This window comes from Desmodus rotundus, chromosome 2 (assembly GCF_022682495.2).
Source record: "Desmodus rotundus isolate HL8 chromosome 2, HLdesRot8A.1, whole genome shotgun sequence".
Taxonomy (NCBI): domain Eukaryota; kingdom Metazoa; phylum Chordata; class Mammalia; order Chiroptera; family Phyllostomidae; genus Desmodus; species Desmodus rotundus.
The window spans coordinates 159,569,390-159,585,238 of record NC_071388.1 but is presented as its reverse complement, the minus strand read 5'-3'; the positions used below and the strand labels follow the sequence as shown (position 1 = coordinate 159,585,238).

At 40.6% G+C, this 15,849-nt stretch overlaps 1 protein-coding gene across 3 annotated transcripts in view; it reads right to left on the bottom strand.

The window, feature by feature from the left end:
- Nucleotides 1-13,983: 13,983 nt before the first annotated feature.
- Nucleotides 13,984-15,849, bottom strand: part of ITGA6 (integrin subunit alpha 6) — a 67,921-nt gene continuing 66,055 nt past the window's right edge. For all 3 annotated transcript variants that reach the window (XM_045196241.2, XM_024561566.4, XM_024561567.3), the window contains one exon: nt 13,984-14,913. In XM_045196241.2, coding sequence (XP_045052176.2) covers nt 14,752-14,913 — 162 coding nt within the window. In that variant the 3' untranslated portion in view covers nt 13,984-14,751. The remainder of the gene's footprint in view (nt 14,914-15,849) is intronic.

Here is a 15,849-nt window from a genome sequence, read left to right as displayed (position 1 = left end):
AAGCTGAAAAAAATAAAATGAACGTACCAAAAAGTCAATTAACAAGTTAGTTAAATACAGGGAACCAGCACAGATGTTACAACCTGTTCAAAGAAGTAAAAAAAAACAGGATTACAGAAGTGTCTTTGCAAAGGGCTGTAAAACTGGCTTTTCCCTTTAGGAATCTGGAACCCTTCACCCCACAGTATTTGCATGGATATTGGCAAGATTTATTTGTGTTATCAGTTATCTACAATTTACAGTCATTATGACCTCAAAGGCGTGAATCAGAACCAGATACCCTGGAAGGTTGTGCTCTAAACAGTGCATTGTTACTGAATGTCAACTGTAATTGAAAAATGAAAAACAATGAAAACACTGTGTTGTATTCCACTGAAGTAAGACTTACCCCTGCACACGTGTGCCTTCTTTAAGGAGTGCTGCCATTTGAGTTACTACTTGTGCGAACACCATGGTGTCCACCAGGGTGTGTTTTACTGAAAACACCCTATTTATCTGGAGTAAGTACTGTACTTTGCTATGCTGCTGGGGTTGCGAGAGGATCCCTTGGGAAAGCTCAAGGAACAGCTCTGCAGGGAGCCAGGGGAGGAATTCACTTAGCTGAGCAAAGGGGAAGGGGAGTTGGCAGAAGATTGCAAAGGCTATTTCACAATGAGAGCACTCCCTGTAACCTTTAGTAGAGTTTACTAAAAAAAGAAAAAGGCTGTTGAGACTGGGTCTTTTGTGCCTTTGTGCAAGTTAGTGAAAAGAATGAATTTTGTGTTCTTTTGGAGAATGGGAGCCAGGGGGACAGCCATCTCACAGGCCCCGGCTAAGGGAAGAGTGTGCTAAGGAGACTCTGAGGTGCAAACCCCTCAGAACTTAGAGACTGGGACAGGGAGGCGTGGGACGTGGACAAACTGGATTTAGTGATCTGAGCTGAGGTATCTGAGGGCTAAGAAGTCTGCTGACCAGCAGCCAGCAAGTTCCCCTTTTAAATGTGTGTTGGGGTGGGGAAGTGTAAATTTCTACGTTCGCCACCAATTTCCCTTCATTTCTTCCATTTCATTTCTTCTAAGGTCCTTAGCTGCCTTCTCTGGGGGTTCATTGATTCCTTAAGTATCTCTTTAGAAATGCTATTGCTGAACAGGCACCACTAGGTTTTGGAAATACAGCCGTGAACAAGCTATGTAGGTCCCTGCTCTCATGGGGCTTCCAGGGGAAGAAACTAATAATGAAGAATACATTATTAGTATTAGTCAGAGAGTGCTAAGGGTGGAAAGATACTGAAACACAGCTGTAGCTTGTGTGTGTGTGTTTTGTATGGAAGCTGCTTTACTGAAGCGGTTAGCAAAGGCCACTCAGAGGTTAGCACCTTCAGAGGCCCTGAGAAAAAAGGTGTTAATATGACCCTTCCCACCATGATCCTCAAAAAGAACAAAAAAAATCCCTAATCTCATTGCCCTTCATTTACTCATAATTCAGCATGTTAAAAACAAATTCAATTGAGTGAATTTGAAGATCTAATTAGCTTTATTAAGTGATCATGAATCAGGCAACATCCCACCTAGCAACAAGAAGGGTGCCCAAGGGGTTGTGAGTGAAGATTTTCATAGGAAGAATGTGTGACATGGTTGGGGGAAAGCCTCAAATATCTAAATCCAGGATCTATTCTGGAGAAGTGACATGTAGCCTTATTCAAAATCATACGAGCTTTAACAGGAGAAACTTATACATGGGAGCATACATGAGCTGCTCCCACTGGTGGCAAGCCCAGAAAAATCCACACCCCCTCCCAAGACAGTTCCTTCTTTCCTTCCTCTTTCTCTCTCTCTCTCCTTCCTTCCCTCCTTCCTTCTTTCCTACCTTTTCTTTTTTCTTTCTTTCTCTTTATTTCCTTTTAAAAATATTTTATTTATATTTATAGAGAGGGGGAGGGAGAGAGAGAAACATTCATGTGAGAGAAAAACATTGATCAGTTGCCTCTAGCACATGCCCTGACCAGGAACCAAACCCTCAGCCTCGGCAGGTGCCCTGACCAGGAGTCAAACTGAGACCTTTGGATTTGCGGGATGACGCCCAACCAACTGAGCCACACCAGTCAGGGCAGGGTTTCTTTTTAAAGGCACTTAAGAGCAGGGGTTAATAGCAAAACCAGTTGGTGGGTAGACCTCCTGAGAGAACAATGGATCACTAAGTTAAAAAAAATTAAAAGATAACATCAGGCAGTTACTGCACTCCATACAGGTATTGACCTCTTCCCTGGGGGCATGGTATTTGTTGGTCTCTGGGCAGCATTCTGGTTTTCAGGGTTGTCAGCCAAACGTGAGGTTACAGATTGCAAACAGTCACAGAGAATTCAACAGTCACAGAAAGTTCAACATCTCCCAGATGCCTTGCTGGGGGAGCCATATCGCATCTCTAAAGCGAGTTCCCCAACAAAGGGGTTGTAAATTAAGGTTTGCATAGGAAGAAGAGTGCATGACAGCGGAGTTAGCAAAAGAAAGGATTATAGTCACGCACTGCACAAGGACGTTTCCGTCAACAGGCAGCATACACTGCCGTGGTCCCATAAGATTATACGGAGGTGAAAAATGGCTAGTACCTAGTAACACCGTAGAATAACGCATTACTCACGTTTGTGTGACGCTGGTGTAAACAGGTCTACGGTGCTTCCAGTCATATAAAAGCAAAACACACAATTATGGATAGTGCATAATACTCCACGATAATAAATGACTGTGTTACTGGTTTATGTATTTACTATATACTTTTTATCATTGTTTTAGAGTGCACTCTTCTGTTTATGGAAAAAAAGCTTGTTGTAAAACAGTATGTGTTATGCCTGCAGCAACCTCATACACCTCATGTTTACTGCATCTATTGATTTTCCTTTTTCTTTGACTTAATCTCATGTTGTTTTGTACAGTAACATGCTGTACCGGTTTTGTAGCCTAAAAGCTGTGGGCTATACCATCTAGCCCACATGTGCAGTAGGCTATACCATCTAGGTTTGTGTAAATGCATTATATGATGTTAGCACAATGATAAAATCGCCTAACATTTCTCAAAAGCATTTCTCAGAACGTATCTTCTCAGTCGAGGATATGTTTATTGATTTGGGGATCAGGAAGAAACACTGATGCAAAAGAGAAGCATTGGATGTCTTACACAACATAACAAGGAACAGAGCCTTCCAGCCTGTAATATCTAACTTCTCTTTGCCTGCGTCCAAACATTTCCATGGAACTGTGCCACACAGCCATGCTTAGGTGAAACAGAACTGGAAAGAGGGGTTTTATCCTGAGTGGGATATCTGTCCAGCTAACATGTGTGTTATCATGGTAAAGAGAGAAAATGGACATTGGGAGACAGCTCACTGTCTCTAATGCAAGTGGTAACTGGAGCTGAGTCCACCTGTGGAGGGTACGAAGCCAGAGACAGGCACCCACAGCAGCGTGTAAGGAGTGACCAATAACGGAAGCCAGGAGAAGAGTGCTTTCAAAAATGAGGGGGTATTTGGTACTGTTAAATATTCTCTAGCAGTCAAGTAAAATGAGGCAGGAAAAGCAAGCTTTAGATTTGATAACCAAAAGGTTGTTGGTAGCTTTGGAATAAGTGATTTCATGATACACTGATGAGGAAATAGAGATAACTGTAAATAGTCTTTGGGAAGGACCATGGAGTTGAATGGGTTATTTATGGATTTTACAATGGAAAAGTCTTGAGCAGTCTAAATGCTGGAAGTGAGGGATCAATGCAGCAAACTGGATGAAAAGAAGAGGGAGAGGTTAAAGGCCTGAGGAAGGCCTTGAAGGACCAGAAGCGTAAGCTTCGATGGGAAGAGGGACGTGTCTCTGACTAGGAGACACGTCCCTAGTGTTTACGAAATGTGTGGGATTGATGTGGGCAGGGTTGGGCTGAAGTCATGGCTCCTCCACCTTCTAACTACGTAACCGTTGCTGAGTCGATCACTCTCTCCAATGATTAGGGCAATTTCTCTTATTGATTACTGTCTGTGGGACAGACGCTAACCAGCGAACTCGTTATTTTTACAGAGGAGAATGCGGAGGCTGTGTAGCCTAGTGGAGAGAACGAGCATGTTAAAGTAAATCAGACCAGGGCCCCAATCTAGGCAGGAAATTGGAAAACCCTTAACACAATGTGCATTTTTTTGTTTGTTTGTTTAGCAGCAGCCAGCGTACAGCCGAAGCTAAGGGGAAAAAGGTGGAAGAAACGCATTAGGTAAACCATCTAAGGAAAGGAAAGTCAGAATTACCAAATATGGTGTATCTGTTCTGAGATATGATGGGTTAACAGATTTTTCTTTATATTAAGCAGAATTCTTACAGACTCAAGAAAAGGAAACCCATTTCAAAATCCCTTAAACAAGAGACCCTTTTGTCTCATACCCCTGAAAAATTCTTCAGGTAGTGTGGCTACAGAGCAGGAGAGGGTGTCGTGCCCCCTCCTCTTTCTTCCCCCCAGTATGTCAGCTCTGTCGTCCCTGGTGTTGTCTGCACCAAGCTGACTCTCTCCTCAAAATGACAGAGATAGCGGCAGGCCAAATTTCAGGAATGAGGACCTCCCTCCCTCGTTTTAGAAAAATAAAATGGCTTAAGCCATGTTTACACTCCCGGAAACTGGGAATATGTGAGACGGGGTACACACACAGACACGCATGCCCGAACTCATGGATTGAGCTAGGAAAGGGTCCCCAAATATACAGCGGTTCTTTCACCCAAAGAAGGGATGCTGGTCAGGTAAAAACAACACACATTCACTGTCTACTTCCATGTTCTGCAGACTGTTAATGTATTTTCTTACATTGTATCTATAGTTACAATTTTTTTTTCAATTTTTAAATTCTGTTGTTCAACTACAGTTGTTTGCATTTTTTCTCCCCACCCCTCTACCCCACCCCAGCCAATCCCACCTCCCTCCCCTGCTTCCACCCTCCCCCTTGGTTTTGTCTATGTGTCCTTTATAGTAGTTCCTGAAAACCCTTCTCCCCACTGTCCCTTCCCCCCCTCCCCTCTGGCTATTGTTAGACTGTTCTTAACTTCAATATCTCTGGTTATATTTTGTTCGCTTTTTTCTTCTGTTGATTATGTTCCAGTTAAAGGTGAGATCATATGGTATTTGTCCCTCACCACCTGGCTTATTTCACTTAGCATAATGCTCTCCAGTTCCACCCATGCTGTCGCAAAGGGTATAAGCTCCTTCTTTCTCTCTGCTGTGTACGATTCCATTGTGTAAATGTACCATAGTTTTTTGATCCATTCATTTGCTAATGGGCACTTAGGTTGCCTCTAGCACTTGGCTATTGTAAATTGTGCTTCTATGAACATTGGGGTGCACAAGTTATTTTGGATTGGTGTTTCAGGGCTCTTAGGGTACAATCCCAGCAGTGAAATTGCTGGGGCAAAAGGCAGATCCATTTTTAGTTTTCTGAGGAAATTCCACAGTTTTCCACAGTGGCCACACCAGTCTGCATTCCCACCAACACTGTACCAGGGTTCCCTTTTCTCCGCATCCTCTCCAACATTTCTTTGTTGATGTTTATGTTGGCCACTCTGACCGGTGTGAGATGGTACCTCATTGTGGTTTTAATTTGCATCTCTCTGATGGCTAGTGATGCTGAGCATCTTTTCATGTCTCTGGGCCCTCTGTATATCTTCCTTGGAGAAGTGTCTGTTGAAGTCCTTTGCCCATTTAATTGGGTTGTTTGTCTTCCTGGAGTGGAGTTGTGTGAGTTCTTTATATATTTGGGAGGTCAGGCCCTTGTCCGAGGTATCATTGGCAAATATGCTTTCCCATACTGTTGGTTCTCTTTTCATTTTGATGCTGTTTTCTTTAGCCATGCAGAAGCTTTTTATTTTGATGAGGTCCCATTTGTTCATTCTTGCCTTTATGTCCCTTACTTTAGGGGACTATAGTTACAAATTTGTAATGGAAGTTTTCCATTTTTGCTAGAGTTCATTACTGGGATTTAATGAACACATTCAGTTCATGAAATATGACATCTTCTCAAACTTAAAGAATGACAATTTTTCACTTTTTTCTATGTTTTATTTCCTGATTGTTTCTTTTTTTAAGTCAGGTAATGTACTTACACATTTCCACCCTCTCTTGGAGATGTAGTAAAGAGAAGAAACAAGAGTCACCTTTATGTGAAAACTTTGGGATGTATCTTGGAGAATCAAGTTGATCTTAAAAGCGGGAGAAGCGCTGAGTTCAGCATCAGCTGGAAGAAGGCAGCTGCCTCCTCTCTGCCTGTTTTCTCTAATAGCCTCGATCTTTTAGCATTTTCTTTGGGTCAGTGGCCATATTGGTCAAGATTCAATGCTTACAATAAAAACCATTCTAGATATTATTGGCATGAAGGGATTTAATTCAGGGGATGACATATACAAAATAGAATGAAGCATGCTCTAATTTCTAGCAATCACTGGAAACTGAGGTGAAGAAAAATATTTCTTAGCTGCAGCCCAAAGGAATCAAGAAGCCGCCACCAGTAAACTCTTGTCTGCTAATCAGAAGACACACTGCACACAAAAAAAGTAAAAAATAATGACAAAAACATAAACGTGGAGGGGGGAGTAAAAATGGTGGTGATTTTAGAATGCATTGGGACTTAAGCAACCATCAACTTAAAATAGTCTGCTATAAACATAGCTTGGTATGTATAAAGCACATGGTAACCACAAACCAAAAATCTATAAGAGATATACAAGAATGAAAGAGAAAGGAATCCAAACACAACACTATAGAAAGTCATCAACATACAACAGAAGAAAGCAAGAGAATAAGAAGGGAACAGAGAAGAACTACAAAAATAATCAGAAAACAATTAATGGCGATAACTACATTCCTATCAATAATTACTTTATATGTAAATGGATTAAATGCTTCAATCAAAAAACAAATGGATAAAGATGTGGTACATATATACAATGGAATATTATATGGCCATCGAAAAGAATGGAATCTTACCATTTGTGAAAACATGGATGGACCCTATAGAGTATAATGCTAAGTGAAATTCATCTAAGAGAAAGACAAATACCATATGATTTCACTTATATGTGGAATCTAAAAAACAAAATAAATGAACAAAGCAAAAACAAACTCAGATACAGAGAACAAACTGGTGGTTGCCAGACTGGAGGAGGGCTGGGTAAAAAAGGTGAAGTACAAATTGGTGGTTACAAAATAGTCATGGGATGTTAAGTACAGCTTAGGTAATATAGTCTATAATATTGTAATAACTATGTATGGTGTCAGGTGGGTCCAGGACTTATCGGGGAGAATCACTTCATAAGTTATATAAATGTCTAACCACTATGCTGGATAGCTGATATAAAATATTGAATGTCAACTGTAATTGAAAAAGAAAAGACAACACTGAAACTTAAGTCTACACAACCACTCTTACTACCAGAAACACCCGCCATGAGTCCACCTTTCAGATCTCAAATGAAGGTATTATTTCATGGAATCTAATTCACATGCAAAACCCTAGCTTTCCAGCCCTTCCAACTAGAAGGGTGGAACAGAGGTTGAGCAAGCCAGTGGCTTAGGCATTTCATTTATTTCTGTTTTCCTGGGAGGAGTAGCTGGGTTGTTTGTGGTGGGAACAGGCAATGGAAAACTGGAGAATAGTTGATGCTAGAGAAATGTCAAATTGCAAACACTTAACTCTTAGAGTCAGCCTGAACTTTATTTCAATCTTTTTTATAGCTGATTTAGAGCAGTGATGTGACCAAACCGACACATCCCTGCTTCTGAGTCAGGTACTAGAACTGGCATATTGTTCTCCATTCAGTTTTAACAGTACTCACTGCAGTGGGATTTTGCTTCTAGAAGGGCAGGTATGTTGAAGACATGGCCCACAACAGTAGCCTAAGATTAATGTCGTCTATTCTGTCAAGATAGTGAAAGTTATATACTCAAATGTAAGACTAAAATGTGCCCTGACTGCTATTATGTTTGAGGCTGTTAGGGGGTTGGAAGTTGTATAGATGTGAGAGGATGGTGTCTATTCACTGGAAGCCTAGGTTAGAATCCTAGTTATTCTCTATACCATTTTACAGGTGAGGAGGTTAAACCACTAGGGGTTAGTAAACTTGCCTAAGGTCACACAAGTTGAAAGTGGCAAAGCACTTGCAACGAATGAAGACTGACTCCAAAGATCCTTGCTACCCAACATGTAATCCATGGAAAGGCAGCCCTGCAGCCTTGGGGCTTGTCGGGAACGTGGACTCTCAGGCTCTATCCCAGACTGCCTGAATCCGAGCCTGCATCTAACAAGGCTCCCAGGTGATCCTTAGACACGTTCGAGTGTAAAGAGGACTGCTCTCAACCACGTGGTTGACTGTGACTTCCTAACCAGGGGTGGCTTCCTCAGTTAGGCAAACGCCCTAGAACTTCAGCTCCATCAGCAATTCCTAGGGACTTTTTACAAATTTATTTTATTTTTGCTGTTAACAGACATGTGGGAAGGAGAAATGGGAGTGTTTAAACTGTTCTTCCAATGACAAACTTTAGTCTGATACACATGATGCAACTCAAGCACAAGGTGGGCTGTGAATATGTCCACTTCCGCAGAGCAGTGAAGTAACAAGCAACAAGCCTGCAGGTTGCCTTCCCACTAAAGGAGACCAGAGACTTGATTGTGTGTAAAGAACCGAGAAAGAGTTTAAAAAATAATCTGCTTTTTTAAAACTTACATTTCATTACGAAGGAGTAGGAGAAGAAAGGAGAATCAGTACATAGTAACCTCAGGATGCCTACCTGCTGACTCTGTGTATGCCCGGCCCCAACCCAAACCTGCACATGGACACTGTAAGGGCTGAGATGGGGTTTAACACAGAAAAAAGGTCGATCTTGTACAAAATGATGTATATTGATAAGAATTTTTAATTTAGGACTTAGGTTCCTATTTTTTAAGTTAGTTAAGGGTACTTAGTCTTGCAGATTGTAGCTCTCACACGCACTAGTAAACCATGACAGACTTTAAGAGTGAGGAGACAAAAGTTTGCAGTGCCAAATTATGTTTCCCATCCGTGAAATGAGGAAGTAGAACTAGATTTCCATGCTTCCTTCCTACTTTAACCTTTTGTGATTCCACGTAATAAACAAGTGTATTATAAAACTAGCTAACATTTAAAAACCGCTTCCAGATCTTCTCACTTACTCCTTACAAAGACCACGAAATGGGTACTATCAATCCTATTTTACAGATGAGGAAACGGGCACGATGTGTTAGTCACTCACCAGGATTGTATTCGAAGAGGTGAAGCTGATTCACATCCAGGCAGCCTGACCAGAGTCTCCCCCTTACAGCAAATGTGTACCTCTAGCTTCTCTGCGGGTTACTGGCGCAGAAGCGCAAGCAGCAACAGAACATTCCCACACGGTGGGCAGAGCCCTTTCAATAAACATTCAGGCCATCTGAGGACCTCTAAAGCAGTTCTCAATCTTGGCTGCACTTGAAGAGTCACTTGGGGAGCCTTCAATGGCACTGATGCCTGGGTCCCACCCTGAGATTCTGATATATCAGTCTGGTATATAGTCTGGCCACTGGGATCTTTTAAAATGTTCTTCAAATGTTCAGGTTCAGAGTGGCTACTCCGTTTTTTTCTGGGAATGGTGTCAGTTCCAAAGGTAAGTTCCACCCACATAAGATCAGGTATGACCTTATATGTCAACAATTGACATTGTAGCACGAGACTTTGAATTCTGCTACTTATATAAACTCAATCCAGGTGTTTGTATCATACGCTTCCTCATTCTCAACATCAATAATTATCAGAGAAATGAACATTAAAACCTCAATGAGATATCACCTCACACTTGTCAGAATGGCCATCATCAATAAATCGACAAACAAGAAGTGCTGGCGAGGATGTGGAGAAAGGGGAATCCTTCTGCGCTGATGGTGGGAATGCAGACTGCTGCAGCTGCTGTGGAAAGCAGTATGGAGATACCTCAAAAAATTAAAATGGAACTGCCTTATGACCCAGCAATCCCACTTCTGGAAATTTATCTGAAGAAACCAGAAACACTAATTCAGAAGAACATAAACACCCCTAGGTTCATTGCAGCATTATTTATAATAGGGTAAGACTTGGAAACTGCCAAAGTGCCCATCAGATGATGAGTGGATAAAAAAGCTGTCGTACATTTACACAATGGAATACTACACAGCAGTAAGAAAGAAGAAACTTACACTTTGCAGTAGCATGAATGGACCTGGAGGATGTTATGGTAAGTGAAAGAAGCCACTCAATGAAAAACAAATACCACATGATCTCACTTTTATATATGGAATCTAATGAACACAATGAACTAATGAACAAAAGAGTAACAAGATTAGATGCATGAAACAGACTGACAGCTGTCAGGAAGAGGTGGGGACGAGATGAAAGATGGTAAAGGGATTAATGAAAGGACATTTATGCACAACCCATGGACAACAATATGGGGATTGGCTTAGGGAGGGGAGAGGGTGGGCTGCCTGGAGATAGGAAAAGGGAGAAAAAGCAGGAACTATAATAGAATAATAAATATGAGTTAAAAAAGTAAAATATAAGCTTCCCCTAAAAGGTCAGAGTCAGTGCCATTTGTGTATCCCCAGAGCCTAATAACATCCTTAGACTTTGGGGGGGAAATGATTAAACCATGTCTAACTCAATCTCAAATGTCAGGATCTTAAGAGGACACTCAAATGTACAGGTTATTGATGAATTGAGTATTTATCTGCTGGGCCTTGAGAAAATAAAAGCAGCATACTCTGTCCCTGTAGTTTGAAATTCTGTGGATGTTCTGTTAGAAGGAGCAATACATGAGAAATATCTGACCTCTAACGGGTCTGTCTCTGCCCATTTCAATGACCCTGGCGCAGTCAGTCACACTGAGAAATGGCTCTAGGGCAAAGGGAAGATCAACGCATTTAAACTTTGCTGACTGCTGCAAAAATTGCACTTGACTCTTTCACTCAGTGTAATCAACCATTATCTGGTTAGCTTTACCCTCTGTGGGCTGTCCACCCTTGCCCTGTGCTAGACCAGCTTTCTTACTCAAGAGTTGTGTTTTACAGTTCACTTATCTTTAGAGAATTTAACCATGAATCCCCTTTATAACTTTCATCTCAGATGGGTCTTCGGGCAACACTGCCCCAGGCCTGGCCTCAGCCACTAGTACACAGCATTCACTCCCACATTCTACCAGCTGGGTAGGATGCCTTTCTGAGCTGGCAAAACCTGTTTTTTAAGGCACAAGAAAGAAAATGCTTGCTTGCCATTTACCATAATCAGGAACTCCTAGGAGAACAGATGCCCATTAACTTCTTTGCAATAGCCACTCTTTTGAAATCATTCTCAAGTTCACTTTCTTCATCTCTTGGAACCTTGCCTTCCCCTCAATCTAAGCGGTTGGACCCTATCCTTTGGTCTGGAGGAACTGCCTTTAATCATTTACTTTATGCTACTAGGGCTGATCAAATAGCTCTTCCACACTCTGTTTTCTCAGCCCCGAGGATGTACTTATAAGGAACCCAGCCACCTACAGCATTTCACTCTTTTTCTCCTTCAAAACAAAACCACCTATCAACCCCAGTCTATCTTCCCACATTGCCGTTCCGTGGGCTAATGTATGAGAGATCAGTTTCTCATTAAGATGTTTTCCTTTAGGGTAGAATGCTCAGTCTTATGCTTACTTCCCAGGTCTGGACAACTTAAAACATTCCCCACCTACATCCGCCCTACAAGGGCACTACAGGAACCACGACTGGGCACGACTCAGATGAGGTTGTAGCAAGTGCTCTGCAGCCAACAAAGTGTCAGTGTTTGCAAATGAATCCAAGGACAGCCCTGTACTAATAACACCATTATCACTGCCAGGCACTCCTGCACGCTTTTTGAGAGGGAGAGAAAGTGGAATTACAGGAGTCATATAAAGCACTGCCATGACCTCCAGTGCAGGTCATTTATGCCATAGCCCTAGCCAAACCACAGCCCCTGACGTCCTTAATGGTTATGGTGACTATACATTATTATAGAAATCTAATCTGGGTATAACCATGGAACTGTAGCTAAAAAAGATTCACAGCCTCTGGCCCTTCATTAAAAAGTATAACTGCACATTTCTTTGGGACATTTATGTCTTCATATCTTTGGGACACTTATACATACATCTTCATGTAAGAAGTCTCATAAAATCACTTTAAACAGAATCCTTTGGTTAAAAAAAAGAAAAAAGGCTGACCAGTCAACTCTGCTCCATCAGTCCTTGGTGGTTTCACATGCCACAGCAGGATGGACTGTGCTCACATCCCAAATATGTTCTAAGAGAAAAGCAACTTAGCCATAACAACCTGTATTTGTCACACCACAGTATCTCTGCTAAATAATACCCCATCCTTCACAGACACAGCCTTTGAAGCAGATGAATCAGTGCAAACAGGTCTCTCCCTATTTGTAGGTATCTTGAACAAACCATCTTTAAGATCATTTTCTTTTGAGTATCAACTGACAGGAGAGCCAAAGAGAAAAAAAAGAACCCTCAATCTTATCTACATTGCATTTCTGGGGGGAGAGGGGACAGCACTAACATCTTTGGCTGATCTGAGATTATATGGGACACTAAGAATAAATAAAAACATCGAAAACTTTGGCCGATGCAATAAAAAGAAAAGCAATTCAGATTACTTATAATTCGAGAATTTGTTTCACATATATAATGCCATGTTACTAAGCAATGAACATTTTCATAAAAAATTTATTTCACACTTTTATACAAATATCCACAGGTATTTTCTAATCACGAGATAATTTTACAATGCTAGTTAGTATAAAAATGTATCAAATGCAAACAGACCAGTGACTTGACTTGAGATGACATTTTTAAACATCACTACATTCCCATTTCTTTGTCGTTGAACTACCCCTTCACCCCCTCCCCCCTTTTCAAGGACATTTGTTTTTATAACAAAGGTCTATAAACATGTTCAAAATATCAGCTTCTTAGCAACCTACAAAGCCAGTGCATGAGGTTCCAAGTTACCTAAGCAAGAAACTGAGATTTTAGACACTGTTATGACCTGTTCTCGAGAGATTTTTGTAAACAAAATATCGTTTGTAAAACAATTTCTGTGAGTGAAGAGTCCAAAGTACTACTAGAATAATGTTTTTAGTATCTTAAGGGTGTAAGATTTCCAAAAAGAAAAGAAAAAATTAAAACTCCAAAGCAATGGTACATAGCTGTATTTTGTTCCTTTACAAGAACGAGACACTGCTTGCACTACATCCGAACGAATTAGCACCTGTTTGCTGCTGCTCCCCATGTAACTGAACACTTTGAAGCACAGTAATTTTTTTAAAAATTCGGCTTTCATATCTATTCAATCTCGAATGTACACAATCATGTCTTCCTATACTCCTCCATTTTTACATATAAAAAAAACAATTTAAAGGTCTTGTTAGAGTAGTCCTAAAGTAATTTTGGGAATGTAGATAAGGGAGGAAACAGCAAAAAAAAAAAAAAAAAAAAAAAAAGGGCACTGACCCACATTAAGCAATTCCGATAATATTTGAAACTTAAAATCCACGACGTGCTAACCTGACTTTTGGGTCAGGTATTCAGTAGTCTTCCGCTGGACCGGTTTGGATCCGCCATAGGCACTCACCATTTCTTTCAAGTCCTGTATTTACAGCAGTGACAGAAGCTCAAAACAACAAACCCATTATTTCCAAGAGTTTCTGAAAGTTATAGCATGAAATTCAGAGTGATCACACAGGGCTCTAAACTCAAAAATATCCGGTGTCTGTTAAGAATTAAACATCTAACAGTTAAGCCTATTTCTTAAACACACCTTTTGGGTTTGGAAGGACAGGGTGAGGGTAAGCATTGTCATGAAGGAAGATGTTTCAATAACTTAAACTTATCTGTAAATTATAACAACTCTCTGGTACATTTATAAAGAATTATTTTCTTTTCAAACCACTGACCTCCCAAGTTCTAATTCTGATTGCTTAATCCAACCGGAAGGGTAAACTGGAGAATCTTTGGCCTGTTAGTCAATAAAACCAAATGGTTTGTAAAAAATAAAAAATAAATACCATATACAAACAAGTATAACTAGCATTCAAGTCTGTTGCACCTGTGTGTTTTAGTGACAAGGAAGAATGGAGCCCGGGGGCATTCGGTGTGAACAAGTATTCACACATCTAGGAAATGGGAAAAGATGGCAGGATGGCAACATCACCTCCTATTGCACATTTAATTTAAGATCGCACTTTGAATTGAAACACAGTACCCCTACGGCACTGTCTTGTGATGGGGGGCACAGTTAACTGGCAGGTTCTCCAATCCTGTGGGGAGATGCTTGTGGAGGCAGTGTCGACGGTCACTCCATCGGCATGGTGACTGGGGTGGCGTCTTCCAGCTACACTATCAGGAGGATGTCAGATGAGCGCAACTGGGAAGACCCTTCCCTGGCACACGTGAGTCAGCCACACCAAAAACAAAGGCAATCCAGAAAGTTAAATTAAGGAAGTTAAGGAAAAATCCATTCCAACAGTCTTACATTTGGCTGTGCAAAAGAGAAGCCTTAGGCTACGTAATAATGTCCACAGCAGTTAAAACTGTAGGTTCGTACTATGTGTAGTCTGTCTGAAATCAATATTCGGGTATCAGGCTTTTAAACCATTTGAATTTCTGAGTTGGGAAAAAAAATAAGCAGTTTGGGCGAAGGCTCCTCTTGCCCCCCTACGAGTAGCTTTCATTGTCATTCCACCTCGTGATCCACTGTTTTTTTTCCAGGTTATCATTATATTTTTCATCTTTGATCTCTCGCTCTTCTTTTGGGATCTTTACAGCTTGGTAACGGGGAATGCTGTCATCGTACCTAGAGCGTTTAAAGAATCCACACTGGAGAAGGGGGAGAGAGAAACAGAAGCAAATTAAGTAATCTCAAGGAAAGCAAGTGCACTCCACGGGAATATCTAAGCTTTCTGTTCAGCTCTGCCTACGTCTGGACTAAGGAAAAAAGACATGGTTTTCTTTTAAGAAAGATCTAACAGGTTGAAAAGCCAGTGGGGAAAAGTGGAAAACAAAAATAGCTGTAAAACTAGAAGAAAAGTCCGTTTTTCCATCTTGTCTTTACATCTTGAAACCATGTAAACTATCTCTTTACTAAAGTTCATGTTTATGAAACAGTGCGTCCATTTTTTAAAATAATCACAATACTACATGTAAAAGAGCTATCTTTTAGATTATTAGAACATCATTTTGAGAAAATTTTTTAAAGGCCATAAACCAAAGATTATTTCATGCCCCTATCTCACTAACAAAATGAAACTCGGGTCACAGATATTTTACAAATTACAGTTTGAATATGCCAGTGTTCAAATGGGTCAGCTTAAGAATCTCCTCTTCTCCAAGGCCCCAGGACACATCACTCATTAGCTAGACGATAATTTACACTGCCTGGGTTTGTGCTTCCAAATTAAGCTGTTTCATTAATAAATGTCGTAGGAACTCTGCCCTGCAGAAAAAGCAATCATGTACCACAGAGAACTTGAGGAAAGTATTACTGCATTGAATTTCAGAGCACTACCTAATTTCTCTTGCTTTTTAAATCAATATACATTTTATTCATTTTTTACAAAATATTCAATCTGATTCAAAATAGATTTTTATTGAGAACGTATCTGGATAATTAAACAATCAGACTGAGTATTTTAAATGAATAAAATATATAAATGCCTTTTTTTTAAAAGATGTTTTCAATGAAAAAAACGCAGATAGAAGGATGAGGAAGATACTTAGAATGGTTGATTAATGGGTTTATTATGTGAACTCAAC